Source organism: Solanum pennellii, chromosome 3 (genome assembly GCF_001406875.1).
Source record: "Solanum pennellii chromosome 3, SPENNV200".
Lineage (NCBI taxonomy): Eukaryota > Viridiplantae > Streptophyta > Magnoliopsida > Solanales > Solanaceae > Solanum > Solanum pennellii.
In genome coordinates, this window is record NC_028639.1 from 2,489,215 (window position 1) to 2,505,358 (window position 16,144).

General features: G+C 35.2%; 2 protein-coding genes across 2 annotated transcripts in view; both read right to left on the reverse strand.

Annotated features, from left to right (window-relative positions):
• Positions 1-4,356, reverse strand: part of LOC107012189 (protein timeless homolog) — a 16,242-nt gene extending 11,886 nt beyond the window's left edge. The window contains exons 1-4 of the mRNA XM_015211957.2: positions 4,091-4,356; positions 3,651-3,803; positions 3,385-3,544; positions 2,172-2,490 (exon numbers count right to left, since the gene is read on the reverse strand). Coding sequence (XP_015067443.1) covers positions 2,172-2,490; positions 3,385-3,544; positions 3,651-3,803; positions 4,091-4,187 — 729 coding nt within the window. The 5' untranslated portion in view covers positions 4,188-4,356. The remainder of the gene's footprint in view (positions 1-2,171; positions 2,491-3,384; positions 3,545-3,650; positions 3,804-4,090) is intronic.
• Positions 4,357-5,370: 1,014 nt separating this feature from the next.
• Positions 5,371-14,818, reverse strand: LOC107014535 (plastidial pyruvate kinase 2). The gene is made up of 12 exons (XM_015214470.2): positions 14,353-14,818; positions 13,570-13,857; positions 11,706-11,871; positions 8,900-9,034; positions 8,666-8,776; positions 8,467-8,555; positions 7,727-7,789; positions 7,416-7,591; positions 6,931-7,033; positions 6,682-6,830; positions 6,159-6,267; positions 5,371-5,833 (listed from the first exon to the last, which is right to left on the reverse strand). The coding sequence occupies exons 1-12, from the start codon at positions 14,590-14,592 to the stop codon at positions 5,726-5,728; spliced, it is 1,737 nt and encodes a 578-aa protein (XP_015069956.1). The 5' UTR covers positions 14,593-14,818; the 3' UTR covers positions 5,371-5,725.
• Between the last annotated feature and the right edge of the window lie 1,326 nt (positions 14,819-16,144).

Consider the following 16,144-nt stretch of genomic DNA (forward strand, 5'->3'; position numbering starts at 1 on the left):
GGGGGGGGGCTTGAAAAAGCTTCTTCACCATATAAACTAGTGTAACCCAGAAAGTGTCACAAATGCATGCAGAAAAACATATTTGCTCTACTTGATGATGCCTTCCTCAAAAACTTCACAAGACAATTGCTAACAAAGGAGGAATTTTCTTACTGCACGGCTGATCTTTGGGATGCACAAAAGCTTTTTAGTCCTCATGATTAAAGGAAAAGACAGGCCAATGAGCATAAAACTCACAAGGCAAAGCAATAATTCCTTATTCTCCTAAAAAGTTATTGAGCCGGGGTCTCTTCACCTTACTCATGCACAGGGGCAATTCTGTTTAAAACTTGAATAAAAGTGACAATACATTAAGAGATTTTTCATCTTCTATTGGTACACCAAGCCCAAATCCCAACCTAGTCAGTCTTGGCTACATGATTCTGACTAATTAATTCCGTTTAATTTGATGCGTCCTAGTTTGATTCGGCACGAAATTTAAGAATATATGTTTTATTTATTTTTTTATGACAAGGAAAACCCCTTTGGGTACGCAGGGTAAAAAACTCCACTCCTATGCAATAACTCGCAAACAACATAGAAGAGGTAACCCGCACCAGGAGCCCGACCCAGAAGGCAAACTACTTGTTTTCGCTAGCAAGGGGTTTCGAACTTGAGACCTCCAACATGAAAGTCTCAAGCTCAAACCACTGGGCCACCCTGAATCTACATTTCGAGTATAAGTTAGACTTTTGAATTTTCTGGTCTGAACTGAAGGTGTGAATTAACCAAATCTACATTTTGAGTCTTGTGGTCTTAAAGATGGACATCTCATTCTTATAATGATGTATCATTAAGGGTAAATAGGATGTTGGAATTAAAATCCTAAATATAGAAAGAGAAATCTTTCAGAAAAGGACTTAAAAAGAAAGACACATAAATTTTTTTTAAAAAAGGAGCATGTAGCTCTATTTAGACCCATAGCAATCCAATATTTGGATTCTCTGGCATTTTAGGTTCTCCGCATTTTCTAGTAAAATAGAAATCTCTAACAAGACAAAGACTTCTAATATAATTTAATTACTTCACCAAAAAAAAATTAGTATCATTTATAGGATCACTTTTTTCCATTGTACACTAATTTGTACGGAGTCTGCATGAATTCCTAGAGATTGTAGGTCTTTTAAGACAATCCTTCTACGTTATAACAACCATCCTGTTTTAACACATTTTATCACTGTGATTTCACACATATATAGTGTGTCTAGAGGTTGACATAGAACAAGACAAGACTATCTTAAGCAACCTTTTCTCATTTAATCCACTATATGTGCTACTTGCACTTTCTGCCGAAAGTGAATATTTCTGATCTAGTCTAAATTGTATGATCACATATCTTCACATTCACATTCCCTTGATATCCATTTTGATACATAACATGTCAACCAAAGAACCATTTATAGAACTTGTTTTTTAACTCATTTCTCTCCTTTGAATTGATGATATAGTTATTTTGGTCAAATGGGGGATATGCCTGGATATTCCTGGTCACTCTTTGATTCAAAGCATCAATCGATCTCAATTTAAAAAGTAACTAACATTTTGAAGAACTAGATTTTTGAAAGGTTTCCCCTTATAGCATATCACTCCAGCAGAACTTTCCCATTTCAACCATCCTACTCTGATTCTATATGTAACATCTTTATCTATCAAACCATTCTCCTAATACTTCAATAAGATATTAAGATTTATGTACAAAAAAGTCTTAAGTGAGTGCTCCGTTTTATCTTCTCTGAGTACTAAATTGAAAAATATCTCTATCTTTAAATGTACCTACCAGTTTTATTGGATGTCAAACACAACCAGTGGTCAATGAATTGTTTTAACCAGCATTAAAAGGTGCACCTGGTATATGTGGCATGTTTGCAGAAAGAAAAATGCATCTCTCTTCTCATTCAATTTTTACCAAGGAAATTAAGTGTTGCCAACCAAACTTGCTAACCTATCCCAGCTTGCATATAGCATTCTGTTCATAACAAGATCAGCCCAGTGTCCTAGTGTTTTCTCTAATCAAAATTATAATTTCATCCAGAAATGACAAAAAGGAGAAAAAGAAGGAAACAAAACAAAAAGAGAAAACACTAGAAAAAAGTGGACTCAATTTGTGGCCACGATATTGCAAAAAGACTAACCTTTGGATCCTTGAAATGTGCTTTAGCAATCAACTCTGGAAGCTGACCCATAAATATATAATAGAACGTCTCCAACAAGAGCAAATTATCATGACGAAGATAGCTACAAGAGCCACCAACTTGTTGTGAAAGAACTAAGATGACTTCCATTATGTTCTCTTTAAACAAGAGCTCCAGAAACCTGTCTCTGAGAAATACAAATTCTATCATAGAACCACCAGATTTCTGCTGGGTTGATATGTCTTGGATAGCCAAAACATTACGAAATAAAGTAAGCACCAGCTGCACCATTTTCCAATCATCTTCTGTGAAAGCCTCACTGTTGACATGGTGAGATAAGTTTGTACCGAAAATAAGTTGTATGAATCCATGATGACGCAGTAGTCTATCTTATGTAAGCTTAACATTCTTAGAGTCAAGTACAGAGAAGACAACAGAGGACTATGATATGTGACTGTGAGTGAGAAATAGCCTCTATAACAGAACGTTAATGAAACTCCAGAAAGAAAATATAAATAGCATTTCTTCAAAGTTAGCCTAATAAAAATATGTGGTAAAGGCAATATGAGTATTGGTGTTTTGGCATGGATCTTTACAAATGCGCTCCAAACTTGAAAAAGGTTAAATCTATCATATGGATGCATGCACGTATTTGATACCCTAGTTGAGTCTGCATCCATGTAAAGCAGTGCCTATTTTGTAAAGTGGAGAATGACACAAATATGTCACTACTTCAAAATGATTCAGCTAAAGAATAGGACTGGGTTACAAGATTGGATTAGCTTGTTGCATGTGTTAATTTTAGAGTATGATAACTATCCAAACAATAACCTCTAATCTTCTGTGGCAAATGCACTTGCCAATTTGACCATTATGTCACTTGCCTTCATGGAAATAAATCCATAGGTTTTAGAAAAGCAATCCTGCTAAGCAGATAACAGTGAAATTTTTAATAGACATATTCTTAATTTCTATCTCCAAAAACCATTTCTAAATGCAATTAAAACATGAATGTCCTATACCTAATACTACATGGGTCAGACCAAATTTTTACATCACTACAAGGAACACATTCTAGCAGCCAAACATGATCCAATTTACCAATTTGACATGCGTATGTACAACAACATATCCAATGTAATCCAACAAGTGGAGTCTAGAGAAGGTAGGATATACGAACAAAAATATGAAGTCATAAGATGATTGCAATTACCAAGCCAAATTTTCCAATGGGCTTTCCAAGAGAGACATTATCACTGGCACAGCTTCACTAAAGGTAATTGATGATTTTATTCCCCAGAGAAGCTCTATCTGTTGCGGTATGTCATTTGATGTAGGCTCAATAGGCATCGTTAGAAACACCATAACTTTTACTGTACAATAAGACGAAGAGCAAAAGGCAGACAAAATTAATAAAAACAACAAAATTCACGTTTCCTGATATAAAATGAATGGAAATGGACAAAATAAGACGGATACCTGCATTCAACAGCAAATTTCGATCATCTTGACAATATTCAATAATAGGAATCAAATCTTTGCCCACAATATTCCATTTACATACTTGTTTGAAAACTTCTCTTGTTTGAGGGTCATCTCGCCTTAAGAACCTCAACAAATCCTTCAAATTATCTGCCAATGAACCAGGATTACTAAAACACAAATTAAACAAAACCATCGAGACGGCTCAAATTTGACATCCAGTTACAAACTTAACATCCCCTACACTAACAGAAACTAATACGAAGCTAGAAACAGAAACTAGCTTAAAGATGAAAACTTTTCATCAATCAATCAAATCACTCTACTCGGCCCACTGTATTCCAATACTTTTTTAAAAAAAATAAAGGAATTGAACGAACAAACAGCCATTTGGCTTGAACTAAAGGCAATTTCTAACTGTTTTAGTAACAACAAACCTAGGCAGTAATCTCCTTTGGTATAGCCGATTCGATTTCCATCATCGTCCTCCTCAATAATCCCAAGGCCCGCGCATATTATTGACAAACCTTCCATTGATTATGAAGTGTTTGAAGTAATTTTTCCTCTGGATTCAGGTACAACTGATATCAAATGAGATCTTGGTGAAGCTTGTATGGTAATTCTGAAAGAAATTTTTGGATCTATTTTACGAACTGATGAGTAAGTGTTAGGGTTTTGATGGCGCCAAACGGGTATATGAAATTATTTCCCGCGCTTTGGAATGATACGGTGTTACCAAGGACCACTGAAGAACTCTAGTACCCCATGATGTGGCAGACCGTCATTTTTTAACATGGAGAAAGCCTATTTTTTCTTTTCTTTTTTGTTGTTTTATTTTTTGTTTATGATGCTAGAGTTGTCAATAGGGGTTAGCCCGCGAGGCCAGCCCAATCCAATTCTTAAAATAAGTGGGATTGGATTTTAATTTTTTTAGTGCATTTAGGAACGAGGCTTTTTAGCTCGCCCCATTTGATCTGTTGGCCTCATAGGCCCAACCCGTGGGCTATTAATTTTTTAAAATATTTTTAATAGTATTTTATTTATAAAAATTTTATCAATAAATATTTTGAAAATAAAAAATCAAATCTTTTGCAATATTATTTTGTATGGTGAATTGTAGATGAAAATGTACTTCTTAAGAAAATAATATCACATGTTAATTCAAATGTGATTTATGGTAGAAGCATAAGCGAATTCGTAAAACTCTAATTGGTGGGTCATTTAATATTTTGCAATTTAGATTTGTTAAGCATATGGGCAACCTTGTGTTGCTAGAACTCGTTTAAACCAGCTAGTTTTTTTGTGAGAGAAATGGAGGAATCATCAATATTTATCCGCTAAATCTTACTGGCTATTATGTATTTTTGTAAGTATCACCGAAATGTGTGATTCATAATTGTATTTTTGTAAGAATTCACCGAAGCGTGTGATTTATAAATAAATTTTTGTTTCATAGACGTCAATAAACTATGAAACTAATAGAACCGTAGAAGTTAAAGAAGCAATGCAAGTCAATGAAAGATTAGAGAAGCTGGGAGGTGCTGCCGTTAAAAAAGAATTTCCTGAGCATTAACGCAATTGTGGTACACTGATATACTAGGTGGAAACTTTTAGCACCCTTTTCTACTTTTAAGGTCGTAGTTTGATTTGTACATAAAAATTTTAAAAAGATAGATTTTTAAACTTTTAAGCTTAAAACATTTATAATATTCACGTAGCCTACTAATAGACTTTGATCTTAAACATCACAAAATAAATATAGTACTCAACTTAGATTCTTCTTCATTACATTTCTTCCGGAAGATCAACGATTCACTCCATAATCTTCTCACACAACAACACATTCAAGTGCCGGCTTCATTGACTTGATGTCTAAGGCCAAAACATACAGAAGCACGTAGCAAATAACAATAAATATAACACCCTAGCAATCCTGCAAGAAAAACTCTCGGTAACACTGGCGAATGAGATCTATTCCTATTTGATGGCAGAAGCGTCAAGTGCCCAACACTAATAATAACTCCCAACTACAAAGGAGTGGATCTTAAGCTGGTTCCAGGTTTTTCATCTGTCTAAACTTTCCTGACCTGGATATTGTGAGTGGATTGGAGTCGCCAGATTGGCTGCCTGCCACTCTGAACAAGAGCTACTTGCTCCCCTTCCTTTACCATCCCTTGCTTCTGTAGATTGATAAAGGGTAAAGATTATAAGAGGAACACAACTGTATTGTAATAACACTCTGGCAACATGAACATTTAGGAGAATATCATGGATGAAGAGAGGAGTATAACTAGTTAATGGAATTGATTGTCTGAATTATCATATCAAGATTTCACTTTTAACTATAAAGGGCAGATAATAGCAGGCTATATGTCACATGACAAATCATTCGTTCATCTATGACCATGAAAGGAACATTTTCAAGCATTCATTATCAGCATTCATCAATGCATATACTGTCTATTAAGCAACAACTGTAAATGATATGATGAAGGTGAATCTCACCTGCAATAAGGACAATGCACTAGTGAAAGTCTCCTCTGCGCAATCTAAGAACTCCATATGTATTGGGCATACGCCTTGGTACGAAGCCAGTCTCTGTTGAATTTTCTTACTGCAAGCCCAAACATAAACAAATGATTAAAATTCACCCATTTGGTAGAAATCATTCTAGCGTTCTTCTAAGATTTACCTCAAGACATAAACATACCCAAAGGCAGTAACTAAGTAATCTCAAGTTCTTTACAGAAAAGGAACTTTTTACCATCAAGAGAACACTATCTACGTTTCCTTAGGTGTCTTTAGAATGCATTTAACACGTTCATCTTCTACATATCAATTACTGATATCAAGGTCTAACCAATAGTGTGTGTGGTGTGTTCATAATTCAACTGCAAAAAAAGTAATACAGTGCCAGAAGGACAATAAATGGCTGGCTCACTGTAATGGTATTAATGAAACCAGTTCAGCTGAAGAATTTCGACTGCAAACATTGACATCAAAGTTAGACCATAGAGTAAATACTCACTCATTTGTAAAAGCAAATATAGTGCCAGAAGGACGATAATGGCTCAATAAGATTGCCATGAAACCAGTTCTAGTGAAGACAACAATTGAGGTTCCAAGAGTGTTGGACATCATGGTTGCATGGAAAGCGAACATCTCGCTCATATGGTTCTGCAAAACATAAAAAGTTTTGGCAAGTATTAGCTCCTTCAGACAATATATTTCAAGAAAAAGATGAGGTAATATGTAATCTACAGATGAAACTAAAAACCTTGAAGGCTTGGCCTAGATTTGCAGGGGTTTCACCACCAACAATAGTAGCCTCAGTTCGTAGTGACACGGTATGCATAACTTTGACAGCTTTCAAGGGAAACCTGTAACCAAATGAATCCAAATTGTGAGAAATGCGGATAGGTTATAAGACAATTTATTGTAAAAAAATCTTAACTTCTGAACTTTGGTGCCCCAAAGCTAATAGAATTATAAAATAGGATACCAGCAGAAACACTTATCACTCATGGAGAACCTAGACATAGTTAATTGGTTCCAAAACCAAGATCTCCCAAAGAGCGACCCTAAGCTATTTTACATGGATCTCTCATTCGCATGAATTACTCGTGTCGAACAGGAGTGACATGGGAGTGGGTACTGCAGGAAAACTTACTACACCGTACACACTTCAGCACAAACCCAAATTCTGTGTAAGGTCCCAAGTTTAAAGAGAGCATACTAAAAGTGCCTCGAGTAGTAACTTACTTTCCGTGAGCTGTTTCTCCAGAAAGCATAACAGCATCAGCACCCTCTCTAACAGCAATCGCAATATCTGATACTTCTGCTCGAGTTGGGGTGGGATGGACAATCATGCTTTCCAGCATGTTGGTGGCAACGATGACAGCTTTTCCCATACTTCGGCAAATATTGATGATTTCTTCCTGCATATTAAGATATTTCCATCAAAGAAGAAATAGAAAATACATGGTCAAGATCTCTTATGAAATGGTAAGAAATTGCATCCAGTTTTGCATCCTTGCAGTAAAATCTACAACTACAGTATTGTCGACCTTTACCTGCAACAAAGGAACCTCCTCGATAGGCAGCTCTGCTCCAAGATCTCCTCTTGCAACCATCGCCTGAGTAAAACAGTTAAAAACCATTAATTTGGGTTATTAGATGTCTAACAAGGAAAAAGATAGAAGACTCAAGCTATGATCCAGGACAAACATGCAAGTAGTAAGTCCACAAAAAGTGATAAAGGTTTCCACATAAGTAGGAACTCCACTAAAGTCTAGGAAATGGTAAAACAGATTTCAATATAATCTCTTGTGGCTGTGAGCCAAACATAGGTGGGATGAGTGTTGCTACGGGTAAACATCTAGCATAAGTATGACACTGAAGTACCCTTCGCATAGAGCCTGATTTGAGAGGAATAGATATAGAAGATATAGCCGACCCCAACTGGTTTGGGATTGGGGGTAGTTGATTGATTGATCTTGTGAGCTTTAACTCTTAAAATCCTCTAGTCTTTAATAGAGAAAAAAGGAAGAATAAGCTCATAACTGTTCAAGTACAATCTGTAATTTCCAAATGTTGTTTAAACAGTGTATGCCAATTCAGCAATCAAGAAGAAAGAAAAATACTACCAGCAATATATTTGATCTGCCAGACACTGAATCTTTCCTAAACAATACAACAACATACTCAGTGTAGTCCCACAAGTGTGGAATGGGAAGGGTAGAGTGTACGCAGACCACCCTACCTCGTAGAGCTAGAGAGGCTGAACCAGAAAAATAAAGGCCTAGAGAAATACCCCATCTGATGCAGTAATTATTGAATGCAAATTTGGGATGGAGTCTGCACTCTCAATTTTCACAATAACATGAATATCTGCACCACAACCTGTCATACAAAAAAGAAAATGGCTAGTCAAAAAGTGTTGAAACAAAAAAGATAAGCACTCATTAGCACTTTCAGTGCTCACTAAAAGGAAATGGACCCAGTGGAATTACTCTTCAAATAATTCTTCAGCTCATGAACCACTGCTGCATCTTTGACGAAGGAAACAGCATAAAAGTCAATGTTATTGTCTACTCCAAACTTGATATCATCCCAGTCCTTTTCTGTTGCACAATGTGGATTACTGTATCAGCAAGGCAAGCATTCTTCTGACAGAGTGACTGTCTCATACTTTCAAATGCAGATAAGACCTGAATTTATAGGGGGGAAAAAGGAAGTAGTCTGACCAGTAATAGAGGGAAGTGTGGCACTTTTGCCTCGAACATTTAGATGTCTCCTCGACTTAAGCTCCCCTCCATCAATAACTTCACACTTCACAGATTCTTCTGTCTTGGATTTCACCTGTAAAGACATCATGCCACCTATAGCAGGAAAAAGATATTACATTTAGCTAAACTCTGCAAAAGTATCGGGTATATCTACCAAGAAAAATACACACAAGCAGAACAACAAAGTATTACTTTATGCATGACTGTTATATGGTATCTTATCTTCCCTTCAAAGTACTATCACCCACCAATAAAGCTCAAAATGTGGTGTCTAACTTGTAGTATTTAGGTCTCTCAATAATTTAATGTTTTTGAGCATGTTAGTACAGACACTTATACAAGATGCCTATTGCATGTGCAAGAGGGAGATGAGCCATGACACTAGCAGCTGAATATTAAATATCAGCGCAGACAGGCCATCCAAAGATCCAGAATGATAAATGTCTAATAGTTCCAAGTCAATTAGGACATGTCTCATGAGCACAAGATACAAGAAAAAGCATTCCCCTACATCGGACAACAAAAGGAATCAGCTAAAATAGTGCAAATCTTTTTAAGAGCAACAGCAGAAGAAAAAAATCTGGACTACTACTAGGCGAGAAAGATGCCTCTCTTTCTTCTGGTTTTTAGTGAAAATGAGATGGCTGACTCTCTTTTTTCTGGTTTTGTGAGCTCTGGCAGAGTTCAAAGGGACAAAGAATGAGGTTGATAGATTATGGTGGAGCAAAGACAGCAAAGGCATGTATAAGGTGAACTCAACATACAAGTTTTTGAACAAAGGTGGCCAACAACCATCAAATTGGCCATGGAAACAGATCTAGAAAACAAAAACCCCTTTCAAGGTGGCATGTTTTACTTGGTTACTTGCAAGAGAAGCAGTCCTGACACAAGAAAATCTCAAGAAGGAAGTTCTCTATGTGCTCAAGATGCTATTTGTGTGGAGCGGAGGTTGAGACAGTTGGCCATCTATTTTTACACTGCAGGATAACAACCCAACTTTGGAGGATTTTTATCAGTCTCAGGGGGTGTTGTTTGGACTATGCCTAACAGAATCACCCACCTTCTCTACAGTTGGGAAGAGGTAGGTGGGGGAGCTTCAGACAAAGATAGATGGAAGATTGTCCCAGCCTGTATCTGGTGGACAGTCTGGAGACAGAGAAATGCTATAGATTTTGAGAGCAAAAGTTGTGATCTTCAGAAGATCAAATTGAACTGTATCAAATTTTTTTGTTTCTGGTGTAAACAAGCAAGGTTTTATACTCTTTGCGGTTGCAAAAGATCTTCAGTGGTGTCTTTGTAAAGAAAAAAATAAAGAATTGTTGAGATTCTACAAAAGGTGAACCTTTATGTTACATTATGGCTACCCAAATCTATAGAGCGTCAAGTATATGATTTATAAGAAAGGTTACTAGCAATGACATTGTTGAAGCCAGTACGGCACTATATGCTTAGAGGATGTTCCCAGAGAGATTGATAATGTTGGTCCACACTTCAAGGAGGTCACTAGCCTCCTTTGCAAACACCAAGTTTGAAGGGTAACAATGATGGTCGCAATTCAGGAATAGTGAGGATCACATCAATGAGTTGATCTCTCTAAGATGAATTAGCATAGAAACCCAGGTTACCTTATCAAATTTTTCTAGTGTTATCAGTTTTGGTATGAATTTATTGTAAGACGGAACACTTAAAATCCTAGGTGCTATTCCTTTTGATTCATCCATTCATGTATCTCATAAGTTTACTTATTGGTTGCTGTTTATTTATACTTGAATTTTTTTTTTGTAATTTGTAATACATTTTTATTGATCTATTTTTATTATGTAAGTAGACATGTAAATGAAAATGCAACAAATAAAATATTTATCACATGGTCGTTTTTCCTTCATAATATTTGTTGGTTTCTTTTCCTACAATATCTTATGAATTTTACATTTTATCTATGACATGCTGCTGAACAAGATAGTGTCTGTGAGTTTGAGTTATACGGTTTTCAGGAGTTGTTTCCTATATTTATGTTTGTGATGTCTTTCATGATTGTTGTATCTAATAGTTCTCATGTAATATTTTTTTATTGGTCACTATGTTTCTTATTGTTTGTGCCCTTCATTCATCTTTTTATTTTAATGATAGTTGGAGTATTTATGTCCCAAGAAACTTAAGCCTTGGGGCTTAGAATTTTTGAGTGATAATTCTAATTGGTAAAAATATTGTTCTAGCCTTACAAGTTGCTCATTATTCCCCCAAAAAAAATTGTTGATATTTAAGTTCTAGGCAGAAAGTAAACACTAAAAAGAGTTTATTTTATATGCACAAAAACACATATAGGAGTACTTCAGACAATGTTGAACAATTTTATATCAACAAGAGTTGGGCCTATATAAATTATAATAGTAACAGGGTCAAACGTGCAAGGCACGTTTCCAGAACTAGTATTTGATTATAGAGAGGCTTTGATTTTACTATTTAGTTCATGTTTGTAGTCTTATGAAACACAATTTGTGTCACTCACGCCCTGCACCCCTCTGATTCATGGAGATGTACAAGGTTAAGATATCGCAATCCAAGTGGTTGAGAATAAGAATGAAATGGCAACAACATAACATGCAGGAAACTTTTTCCCTACTGATAGGTGTACAATTTTTCATGCTGAGTCAAAACCAAGAAGTTCAAGAAGTCAAACTTTAATGCCTTCCAATGACAAAGCGACATAAGATGTTATCAGACAAAACTAGTTTAAGGACAGAAAAGAAACCACTTAACGTACCATCAACGAGAAGCATGTCTCCTACTTCAACATCATTTACAAAGTCATCATAGTTGACACTGACACAGTCGGCTGTGCCAACCCCTCTCTGAATTGTGAAAGTGAATTCCTGTCCAGGTTTCAACATGATTGGCTGGGGCAAGTCACCACTTCTAACCTCAGGACCCTGTTAGCACCAAAACAACAAAGCAATAAGAGGCTAAAAGTTAAACTTGACAAAAAATAAGATCACATCTAGCTAAATAATTATCAGGTGATAATGAGAGGAGGAAGTTATCATTGATGGAGCAATTTCACAAATAAGATATGAACAAACAATTGATTAACAGTGATACTGGAATTATCTGAAGTTGTATATGAGTTGAAGCCTGAAAGGAAACAATATTTCTTCAAGTCCCAACTTGAAAGCAATAAGAGGCTACAAAATGACAACTGACCAGAAAGAAAGATAACATCTAGCTAAATAGTAATCAGGTGATAATGAGAGGTGAAAGTTATCTTTGATGATACATATTACATGAGAGCAATTTCACTAATATGCAATGATCAAGCAATTAATTAACAGTGACATAGTAATTATCTGAAGTTGTATATAAGTTGAAGGGGACAATGTTTGCTTTCTTCCTAGTCCTCAGTTGAAAGGGATGAATACAAAAAAAGTGCTCAAAATAAACTAGAAAACCAAATAGGACCAAAGAATGAATAAACTAACAAAAATAAGTAGTTTGATGCGGTATAATTTGGTTTTAAGTTTTAAAAATGAAAACAGATAATACATAGTTTGATTTGGTTCTTAATGTAAGGTAAAAATGAGAGCCTAAACCAATCAACAGGCAACATATATAGTGCATGCGTGTGAATGTTGTAAAACTATGAGGCAATATTTTTGCCCTTCTCATTCTTATGCAGTTTTCAACTACTTTTACTAAACCATTATCACTTCTTCATGAAGCTCTAGAGTTGAATGCAGGGTTAAACTGGATAGCTGGCCCCTCTTTAATTAAACATGGCTCCTGTAAATGACCCTTGATACATGTAGGAAGGATGCTTCTATCTTTTTCTCCCAGTGCATATTGGCATATTCATCTAAGGTGAGTTTTAGCAGAGATGTCATTTTTGTTAATGATTCAATTGATCCTAACTGCAGTCTTCACTGTTGTTTCCTTTTTATGCACGAGATAAGCAGAGATGTGAAACATTTCTTCTCAGACTGAAGTCTATTGGGGCCCTTTATATCCCGTCATAGTTGTTGATGTGGTTAGCTTCAGAAATGATAGTTTGATTTTAAACATTTAACGCAGGAAAAGTAAACTGGTTTGTAGAATTTCATGTGACAGGAACAACGCAAAAACATCAAAGAAAAAAGAGTACCTAAATACAGTGTACCCAACAAAGCTGATTTATGCTTATTGATTCAGTTTATAGGGTTGGTACACAGACATGGTTGGGTCCATGAAAAAAAATTCAAAATGAATCATGAACCCCAACTGGTGAAAAAAGCTACACAGCAGTAACTGTCATTAAACAGCTCTGCAGAAGAAACATAATACACAAAATAGTTCAATAAAAAAATAAACTAATTCTCATTTTAACAAATTTCCCATTCCAACCTAGCTTCAAAGTTTCAATCAATCTAGATTTTCTAACCAGTGTAGTAACTGTCATTCACACAAATCCCCGAGTTGTTTAATAGGAATAAAGTCAATTCAATTTTGAACAAATACCTCTTTTCTGGTCATAGATCAACACTTTGGCTACATGATATTAGAATAAAATCTGGTGGAGAACTGTTCACTTTATAAAAAACAATTTCCTCTTTGCTACCACAAAACTAGTGCCCACGTAAAAATGAAGAAAATTTTACCTTTGTGTCAAGCATGATGGCGATGACATTGTCCTTAGACTGTGCATTATACTCCTTAACCAAATCAATGACTTTCTGGTGGGATGCATGGTCTCCATGAGACATATTCATCCGGGCAACATTCATTCCAGCTTCAGCCAGTTTCCATATCATTTCTCTTGTGTTTGTAGAGGGACCGATTGTGCATACTATCTTGGTCTTACGTCTTACAGTAGGTTTAGACCACATGCCCACTGAAGTGTCACCAAGTTGCTGAATTGCCTGAAGATACTGCTCTTGCTCCTCACTCTGTAACATTAACAACTACTATCAATAAGCCTTCATTTGTCTATAGAGTCAAAAAAATCCATAGATGTGAATTTATAATACTCCTTCATTTCAATTTATTTGTCTTAATATCCTTTTTATTCCTTTTCAAAAATAATGTCTCCCTCCTTTTTCGGCAACTCCTTAATTTTTAGTTTCCACATGTCATGTTTAAGACTAAAAGACATTTTCTTACATTCTACATAACTTTTGTTTATGAGCACAAGATTCAAAAATTTTCATACGTTTTTAAAATCCATGCCAGGTCAAAACTCAAAACCATACCAACAAACTAAAACAAACAGTAACATTTTGAAGTTCATATAGCTCAAAAAAATGCTTACTTATGAAGTGGCAATTTCCAAATAGAGTTGAGATTGGCTACAACTTACATTTCTAGATGTACAGAAGCATAGCAGGACTCTGAAATGATAAAAACAAAATAAATAATTTGCAGGAAACAAAAAAGTGAAGGACCTTTGGAACATCTTCAGGAGAAACAGGGAGAACTTGAGGCTCGGCCCGCGTAGATCTCCTGGCAATGATCTGCGGCATATTAACACGAATAGCTCTACACATATTTCTCCGTTCATTCCTTCCTAGCACTTTTGAGGCAAAGCTAGGAGGCTTAAGCTTCTCAACTTGACTCTGCAGAGATCCATGGCTAGGGCTGGAGAATGAAGATTGAATCGAACGAGTAGCCACCACTTGAGCCATTTTCTGGAAAATGAACAGAGAATTATAGAGCGAGAAAAATGTGTGAGGAAATGATGAGCGAGAGAGTAATAAAAACCGAAAGCTGAGAGTGTTGGGACTTTGAAGAAATCGCCGCTATGGTTGGCGGAGATGACAAAGAGAGAGAGAGAGCGGGGGAGGGGCCTTGCCTCGTGAATATCGAAGCAGGACTATAGCGTTGTTACGGTACTGTTGGGTTTTAGGGAAGAAATAAATAAAACTTTAGTCTTTTATCTAAAAGCACTATAGCGTTTTGAGATTTTTGCCAACAAAATTGGATTAAATCGACGTCGTTTTTTTTGTCTGACGTGTCCTTGTTTTTGTTACAGCACGTGATCTTGCGATTCGAACCCTTTTTAAATGTCAAATTAAAAATTAAAAAATATTGAAACTTTCTTTTAATCTTGTTATTTTAAATATGTCATATTAAAAATTAAAATTAAAGACTTCTACGGATATCAGGTGAAAAATTAAAAAAAAGATATCAAAAAAGATTATGATAAAGTGATAAGTACTCATTTATTTTTAATTAAAAGGTTTCAGATTTGAGCTCATTTGGATAAGGAGTTACCTTTGTTAGGAAGCATTTTACCCTTCAATGTGAAACTTCTCAACGAGAATCTAAATTTAATCGAACTTCAATATGGAGAACAAACATCATATGGAAAACCTAAAAAATGAAAAGAAAAAAAACGTTCTTTTTAAGACAAACTAATAAAAAAAATAAAGACAAATTAACTAAAGCAAAGAAAATATTACTTATCATATTTCTCATTTTGCTGGCTCATTAAAAATTATAATAAATATGAAAAAAAAGCCTAAAATATCTTTAAAGTATTGAAAATAGTACAAAACTATCATTTATCCGACTTCAAAATGTCCTTTTTATCCACCTATTGGCTCTAAAATATCCTTGTCATCCACCTTTCAGTTCAAAATTGACAACTTATTTAACGGTTTTAAATTTAAACTATTTAATGTTTTTAAAAAAATTTGCACTCAACTATTGAATTTATTAATATCATCTATAAACCAACCTATTATCCATCCATTAGTAATTAAACCTTATCCAATTAATAAATCAATTCTAATATCAAAATCTTGAAAATAAGTTTTAAACTCAATTAATTTCTCAATCCCTCTAGTCGGGTGGGCGTCCGTCGATTTTCGACCAGATCCCCTAACACCCGTGCGTGTCGGTCTCCCTGCATGCGGCTCACTAAACACTATTAAAACACAATGAAATTACAAATTCCTGAAAATAACATCCAAAATTATTCGAGTCCAAATTGAAGTCCCAATTAAATTTAGGTTGATCCGCTTATTTAGGATGACACTTTCATTAGGATTCTCTTTCAAACTTGAATTCGAAATTTATATTAAAGGTAAAGAAGTAGTATATTCCGAATTAATTCATGCACTTTTTTTAAATATAATTTTATAAATATTCATTATGTGTTTTAAATATTAAATCTTTAATATATTATTTAAAAAAAATTATTTATTAAGTAACAACACATAATTGAGACGAGTA